The sequence below is a fragment of the Miniopterus schreibersii genome (genome assembly GCF_964146895.1).
Source record: "Miniopterus schreibersii genome assembly, chromosome: 16".
In the NCBI taxonomy this organism is placed as follows: domain Eukaryota; kingdom Metazoa; phylum Chordata; class Mammalia; order Chiroptera; family Miniopteridae; genus Miniopterus; species Miniopterus schreibersii.
Genome location: NC_138116.1, coordinates 1,892,351 through 1,899,847, shown reverse-complemented (window position 1 = coordinate 1,899,847; position 7,497 = coordinate 1,892,351). Strand labels below are relative to the sequence as shown.

Here is a 7,497-nt window from a genome sequence, read left to right as displayed (position 1 = left end):
CCAGGACCTTCCCCCACACCCTTCTTCCCCCTGACCTACACCACCGGGGGTCTTTTATTTGTCGTCAGGCCCCTCGCCAATGGGTAGCTGAGTTGTTTCCGAGTTTTCACTCTTAGAAACAACGCTGACGTGGCAACCTTTGTTCCCATCCCTGTGCACACACGTGCGAGGCTTTACGGAGGACAGACTCCCTGTACCTGCTGTTCCTTCCCCGGAACGCGCCCCGTCCTGTTCAGAATCCAATTGGAGGCGGTCCCAGCCGGCACCGCCACCGCACACCCGGGTTTCCATCACCACGGCCCGTTTCAAGTGCCCGGTGTGTGTGTACTTGCGATCACTGCCTGTCTCGCCCGCTAGCCTGGGGCTTCGTGAGGACAGGGACGGGGTCTGCTTGTTCCCTGTACCCCGGGGCCCGGCACACCCAACATAGAAACGCAGAAGAGACTCACTCGGTAACCCTTTCTGCATGAAGGAGAGGACCTGGGGCCACTGCACGGTTTTAATGATCCGCGACAAGGGACAACAGAGGGCTGAGCAAGTGAAAGGCGGTGGAAATCCAGCAGCCACGACGATCGTGTCTTCTCACTCACTTCCTGACCAGCCAGCCGGGCAGCGGGGAAACTGGGGGTTCTCGGCCTCCGGGCTGAAACCTTCCAGTACTTTCTTTAAGCTCAGAGAGAGAGAGATCAGTGGCAGCAGGGGGCCATCTGGAGGCCGGTTGTGAGAGGTGGTTGCTTGTGGAGAGAAAGGAGCTCGGCTCGGCTCCCTGGGAGGGCAGCCTCCTGCCTAGTCCAGGGCTGAGGAGTTGGTCAGGTAGAAGGGGCGGATCACGGCTCGGAAGCTGCTGAAGGACCCCTCCAGGCAGGGGAAGAGGGAAGCTCTCCTGGAGCTGTTGGTGTCCAGGGCATTGGGGACCATGGCCTTCCCGTTCTTGAAACCCGTGACATCGGCCACGAAGCGGCCCTGGCAGAGCATGAGGGCTTTGTTTTCATAGCCAATGGTGGGATCCGAGTAGCCAGACTTGGAGAGGCTCAGGACAGGGACCTCGTCAGCGGAACAGGAGACCCCATAGTTCCAGCAGCTCTGGACAGTGGGGAGGTAGATGAGAGACCAGGAGACCTGGCTGGACTGGAAGAGGAAGCTGGGGTGCGGTGGGGTGTTGAAGGACTGGTAGGTGTTGTCCCTGGTGTGGTAGGACCTATAGCTGTAGAAATTATTCTGATAGGGGGAGGAGTCTCGGGATCTATTCTTCACAGACCCGCTCCAGGTGGGCGAGGTGTAGAGCCGGGGCTGGTAGGCGTCCGAGGAGAGGTTCAGGCCTCGGAACCGGGACAGGCGCCCCAAGGACACGGTGTGGAACTCCAGGGCCTGTAGGACCTTCTCCTGGAAGACGGCCTGGTGGCTCCAGTACAGGCTCAGGTTGAACTGCAGCTGGAAGAGGTCCTCGGGCAGGATCATGGGGAACCGGACCCTCTCCACCAGGCCTTCCACGTCCCTGTTGGTGGTTCCCGTTTCCTGGCTCCAGGCGTCCAGGGCCATCAGCAGGGCCAGCTCGCTGGGCACGGCCAGCTCGCTCCTGGAGAACAGAGCTTGGAGCAGGGCGGTGGGGACGCGTGGCCAGGCCTCGGACCCTATCAGGGCCCCAAAATTCCAGGCCAGGAACTTTACGCACAGCTCCTCCAGCAGGGGGTCCTGTGTGGCCAGTGCGTAGGCGTGGAGGTCCAGGGCCGTCTGGAAGGAGGGGTCCTCGGGGAGGAAGAAGGAGAAGAGGCCCGAGCAGTAGCTCTGCAGCTGCTCAACCCCATAGGAAAAGGCCAGCTTGTGGAGACACCTCACGGTTGACAGGGAGACATCGATCCTTCGGGAATAAAAGTACCTGGAGGGGTGGGTGGAAGCTAAAAGCCTGGCTCCATCCCTTGCCCCGAAGGACAGCAGGACAGCTGGGGGGGGGGTCCCACCTCTCTTGCTTGGGCACCAACAAGTGGGTGGGTCCCTGGAGGACGCTGCTTCACCTCCCAACCCAGCCAATCCCCCACCCCCGGGTTCCTGCCTGCCCCTCAGCCTTCGGCAGGCACCTGAGTGGTGGGCATAGGGGTCATAATGGTTCCCTGACCCTGAAAACACCCTGAAAAGTAGAAAACAGTACCAAAGGCTGGGGTGGGGGCTGTTAGTGACCCTGAGAAACCACGGAAACTGGCAAGGAGCGGGGTAACTGACAGAGGTCTTGGTACAGAGCTGCGTGTGGCCACAGGGCAGCAGGAAGGGGAGTGTCTGCTCGCTGGCCCCTATGGGGAGGGATCTCCTGAGGCCTTCTGGGGCCTGGACAGGGCCAAGAGGCCAGGACACCTGAGCCTGAGCTTTGCCAGAGGCTGGCTAGGCACCTGCCTCATTCTCAGATACGTCCTAGAAATAAACCCCATCAGGATGGCTCAGGCTGTCCAACAGGTTCTCACAAGTGGCTGGAAAGAAGCTACGCTAATCTGTTTTAAATGCCATCTGTTAACTCCTGCATGTCCCTTTCAGCCATAGAAAGCCATGGAGGTCATCAGAAGGAGAGAGGGCAGTTTTAATACATGCGATTCTTTAAGTCCATGATTTCAAAGCACATCCCCTCAGAAGCACGCACCTTGGTGACAACGTGGACACGCGCTAGCAGGGGGGTTTGGGGGGTCCTGGGACACTGACACGCCCAGAGCCCCACCCTGAGCACACTCACCTGATTAAGTCTGTGACGACAGGCAGGCACTCAGCGTCCACCTCGATGGTGACCGTGCTGCCTGGCTCCTTCCACAGGGCCTGGGCCTCGGGGTTGCTGGCCAGGATCAGACTGTGGGCGCACATGCGCAGGTGCTCGGAGCCCTCCACTGTCACCTCAATGGACAGGTCGCAGCCCCTCTGGCTGTCAAAGATCTGCTCGAGGGCCTCGGGGAGCTTGCCGGTCAGGTCGAGGGTATGGGTGCCTCTGGTTTCTAAAAAGGGCAGAGGGAATGTGTCGGGCTGGCTCAGGCGAGCGTGGGCCCATCACACGCCTGCTCTGTGACCCGGAAGTACTTCTCCTCCTTGGAGTCAGTTTCTTCCCTTAAATGTCAGCCTCTGACCCTGCCTTAGCTACTCCTGGGGAGACGAGGGACGTCTGCTCTGGAAGACAGGGTGCTCTGGCCCACAGTCCTCCCAGCCCACCCTGTCGAACACCCCTGCTTTACTCATCTGCTCCCCTGGATCCAGGCAGCCCCTCCAGGTGGAGGATTTGGAGATGCTGACTTCCAGAGCCCGAGGCCCCATCCTTTTAAAATCCCACCCAGATGTTACCTCCTGAAACCAGACCTCCTCCCTGGGGTGACGTCTGAAGCCTGAGGGTCTCTCAGCAACCCTAGTGCTAGAACTCTCGGTCCTTAGCAGCCACCTTCAGGGCACCGAGGGTGGTTCAAGGGGACTCACGCCCCTCCCAAAGCATCACTGGGAACTAAATCCACCTGTTCTCTCTTTGCCACAATTAGGTTTAGATTAATTGCAACATTTAAACTGGTGGGCTCAGTCCCCTCATTCCTCCCCACACCCCAGACTCTCAGGAGCCTCCTCTGGCCACCACTCACCACGGGATTCGGCTATCAGTGCTTCCTGCCCTGCACCCCACCCCAGCCCAGGGGCCCCCTGCACCCCTCCCCAGTGCGAGCCCTCCACTCAGCTGCTCTGTCCTTCCGAAGACACCCTGGCTTCCCTTGGAGCACCCCCCAGGCCCCGTGTGCAAGTCCAGGAAGAAGCCCCAGGTGGACGTGAGGGAGCAAAGAACAACCATAAAACTGGGACTCGGGACTGACAACCAGAGCAGCCCGGGCTCCTGTTGGTCTGACGGAGCAGGGACGGGGGTGGCTGGGCTGTCTGTAACAGGCCTCCCACCATCAAGAAACTTCCCCAGTCCGGCTGGTGTGGCTCAGCGGTTGAGCATCAACCTATGAACCAGGAGGTCACAGTTCGATTCCGGGTCAGGGCACAGGCCCGGGTTGTGGGCTCCATCCCCAGCAGGGGGCGCGCAGGAGGCAGCCGAGCAATGACTCTCATCATTGATGTGTCTCTCTCTCCCTCCCTCTCTCTGAAATCAATAAAAATATATTTAAAAAAATGAAAGAAAGAAATGTCCCCAGCCCCAGCCGGTGTGGCTCCATTGGTTGGACGATCGTCCTGTGTACCGAAGGGTCTGGGTTCGATTCCTGGTCAGGGAACACACCCAGGCTGTGGGATTCGATCCCTTGTTGGGTAGGGGCCTGTGTGGGAGGTAACCAATGCTTCTCTCTCTCCCTTCCTCTCTCTCTAATAAAAAAGAAAGAGCAGCACCCCAGCACGGTCAGCGGCTGGTGGGGTGGGTGGGGCCTATGTGACGGGCTTCTGTAGGGAACCAGCAGAGATAAAATGTTGGCGGTTAAGGAGAGAAGCCTGCACTCTGTAGACATCCTGGGCATTCGAGACGGGGCTCACTGCCTGACAGTCGGGGACTTTAGGACTGGTAGCTGGGAGGCCGGGTTCTGAGACTGTCCCACCCACCTGGGGAGTGGGGGTCACCTGCAAACCTGTGCCCAGGTGTATGATGGGCTGGGAGGGCCAGGGAGTGGCAGGACCACCATCCTGGGCCCAGGGCCCCGGGGGGGGCCAGCACCTTGGGGGGCGTGGGATGGGCGAGCCCCACACACACCTTTGCTGCAGACGACGCCGGCGTCCTGGCTGTGCCTGCACTGGCTCCTCAGCCAGCCCAGGGAGGAGCAGTTGGCCAGCGAGGGCTCCGTCCCCACGCACTGCACCTCATCCAGCATGATAGGGCCCTTTCCTGGGGGGACAGCAAGGACGGACACAGGAGGTTGGGCCGGGCTCCCTCGAGAAGCCAGGCAAAGAACAGTTGCCCGGATTGCACAGGGATGGGAAACCCCCAGAGTCCCGAGCCCTTAGAGCTCTGTGTTACGTGAGTGTGTCCTTCACCTGGGACAACTGGTGGCTCCTTGACTGTGGGTTCCCGCTTATTGCCGTGGCATCATGCCACAAGCGGGCCTTCCTTCTCATGTCTGTCTGCTCCATGGACAGTACATTACTAAAAACCTCGATTATTTCCCATTTTTAGGAATCACAGCCACTGTGTCTGTGGAAATCTTCCTGCACAGATTTTTCTTTTGGGGGTAAATTGTTTCAGGAAGATAAATTCCCAGGAGTGGGGCTTCTGGGCTGGAGGGAACAGCCACAGCTGATCCCGAGGGACGTGCCCATGAGCCTCCTCACAGCCACTGCGGGGTGAGTGGGCGGGAGTGGGGGTGCCTTCCCTGCACCAGGCCCAGCATTGTCTGCCCAGGGTGTGGGAACAATGTGCTCGTGTCCCAGGTCCCTTCCTAGGATGGGCTGCTTGGGAGGATCGGGGACAGGCTGGCCTACCTGGCCCGAAGGTGGCTCTGCCTGGTGCCTCAGTGGCATTCTTGAAGCCCAGGGCACGGCAGACGACGCTGGCATCCGTCAGGTCCCACAGGTTGTCACACACTGTCCCCCACTGGCCTCCGTAGAAGATTTCCACGCGGCCCTCATTGGCAGAGGTCCCATTGGCCAGCCGCATATCACCATCTTTCACGCCTGCAGGGCTCCCGAGGGGACACAGAGGTCAGTCTGGGGGCAGCCGTGCACCGAGCAAGGGCTGCTGGAGGGGGTGGGGAATGCCTGGGGCAACAGGCCCAGGAACCAGGGAAACACAGGCAGAACAAGCCAGGTGCAGGGAGAAAGCGGGGTCCCGGCTCCACACTGTGCTTCCAGGACCCAGCCTGCTGACTGCACCCCCTCCCCCAGGCTCAGCCCCCGCTGGAGCTGACAGGGTCAAAGGGCAACTCTCAGTTGGGGTGCAGCAGGCTTCGTGGGGTCACCGGGGTCACTGGGATGAGGAAGGCCTCCCAGGGCTCCGGGTAAGGAGCATGAGGACCAGTGTCTATGACTCTCGAGGTCTGTGTGCAAAGGGCCCTGGTCTCATCCCCCAGCATCTGGCTGGTCAGGTGGTCCCTCCTGCTCACCCCACCTTCCCGGCCCTCCCCATCTGTCCCCTGGGAGCTGGATGGAATGGAGAATTCCCGGGTATCCCCCCAAAAGGTAAAGCCACACAACTTGGGACACCTGGGGCTTCATGCAGGAGAGCCGGCCTGAGCTGACCCCGGGGACTGGCACCAGGCACAACGTTGCCTAGATCTTCTGCAGGTGGGGAGAGGTGAGCCTACCCGGTAAGGGAAAGGCAGCTGCCGGATGGCTCCCGGCTCAGCTCACCTTGTGTCCCTGCAACCAGCAGCCACATCCAGAGGAGCCGTGGGAGGGCCATGGCCAGGCCGGCTGCAGCAGCAGATGTGGCAGTGAGACAGTGGTGCTGATGGCCCTGGGACCAGGACCAGTCTCGTCCAGCCTTCACTCTGTTGTGGAGGGCAGAGGGCAGGGGGCAGAGGGTGATGGGTGCCCCAGCAGGGGTCCCTGGCCTCCCCTGAGGGGTGGTCCTCTAAGGTCCTGTAGGACTTGCCCAGATGAAGGGGGAGCTGGGGGTGTCTCAGGGCAGCAAGGACAGAGGAAAGAGGAGTGCACCTCAGAAAACCAGTCCCTGTCAGCTGGGGCAGATGGGGAGGGCAGGGAAGGCGGGGAGGGCAGGGAAGGTAGGGACAGCAGGGATGGCAGGGTGTGCAGGGCGCAGGCAGAGAGAGGCCCAGCAGGCCTTGCTATGCACGGAGAGGTCACAGACAAGCGTGGGCTGCGTGCAGAGCACCCTGGTGTCCTCGTGCAGCGAAACACCTGCTTGGCTGCGCAGGAGGCCCCGTGGACCAGGGAGCAGCAGCAACGACCCCCAGGCTCTGGAGCAGCAAACAGGAAGAGCTGGCGCCCACTGGATGACACTGGATAAGGAGAGGGACACCCACCTGAGAGCGAGGCGCTGCTCACCTGCCTGCGCGATGCTGGTGGGCGTCCAGGGCACCCCTGCCTTCCTGCAGCAGGACCCTCTGCAGACTGTCCTTCACCCCGGAAGACCCAGTGTGGAGCGCAGTCAAGCTGGTCCCAGACAGTGCTTCAGAAAACTGAGTCTAGTTTCAATTTCTAGAAACCACGTGTCCTAGGTTTCTTCTGGGGTTGGCTGCTCATGAGGCTTGGGGGGGCCCCTCTCTCCCCTCTCAGCTCTGATGTGGATGTTGGTGATGGCAGCCTCCCAAGGCCGCAGTCTGGGAGACGTGATAACCGGAGCAAGACGGCTGACAGCCATGGTTGAATTTTAACAATGTGGCTCGGCTGTGACAAGGAGACCGTGCAGGTCCCAGACAGGGTGTGGATGACACTGCTAGGACACATTGTTGGTGACAGTGCCAGGGGCTTTCAGAGTAGGAACAGGGCCTGCAACGCTGATAAATGTAGCCAGGAGCGGCTTCCTCCACCTAATCAACCCTTTTACAGACGAGACGGCGGAGAGGTGGGAACCACCCAAAGCTACACAGCCGAAGGGGCAGGGCT

At 60.6% G+C, this 7,497-nt stretch overlaps 1 protein-coding gene across 2 annotated transcripts; it reads right to left on the bottom strand.

Annotated features, from left to right (window-relative positions):
* Positions 1 to 456: 456 nt before the first annotated feature.
* LGALS3BP (galectin 3 binding protein) lies at positions 457 to 7,072 on the bottom strand. 2 transcript variants are annotated; one of them, XM_081162703.1, is made up of 6 exons: positions 6,915 to 7,072; positions 6,280 to 6,419; positions 5,413 to 5,604; positions 4,688 to 4,819; positions 2,717 to 2,969; positions 457 to 1,876 (listed from the first exon to the last, which is right to left on the bottom strand). In XM_081162703.1, exons 2-6 carry the CDS (start codon positions 6,329 to 6,331, stop codon positions 787 to 789), a joined length of 1,719 nt encoding a protein of 572 aa, XP_081018829.1. In that variant the 5' UTR covers positions 6,332 to 6,419; positions 6,915 to 7,072; the 3' UTR covers positions 457 to 786. The 2 variants fall into 2 exon arrangements, with proteins under 2 accessions (XP_081018829.1, XP_081018830.1); XM_081162704.1 differs by having other exon boundaries at positions 6,937 to 7,070.
* Between the last annotated feature and the right edge of the window lie 425 nt (positions 7,073 to 7,497).

What these genes read in the sequence shown, in the direction of transcription:
- LGALS3BP (XM_081162703.1), bottom strand. Translation starts at nt 6,331, where the DNA reads ATGGCCCTCCCACGGCTCCTCTGGATGTGGCTGCTGGTTGCAGGGACA. An exon ending in CAGAGCCACCTTCGGGCCAG is followed by an intron (nt 4,820 to 5,412) that starts GTAGGCCAGCCT and finishes CTGTCCCCCCAG; the next exon opens with GAAAGGGCCCTATCATGCTG. An exon ending in CGGCGTCGTCTGCAGCAAAG is followed by an intron (nt 2,970 to 4,687) that starts GTGTGTGTGGGG and finishes TGCCCTTTTTAG; the next exon opens with AAACCAGAGGCACCCATACC.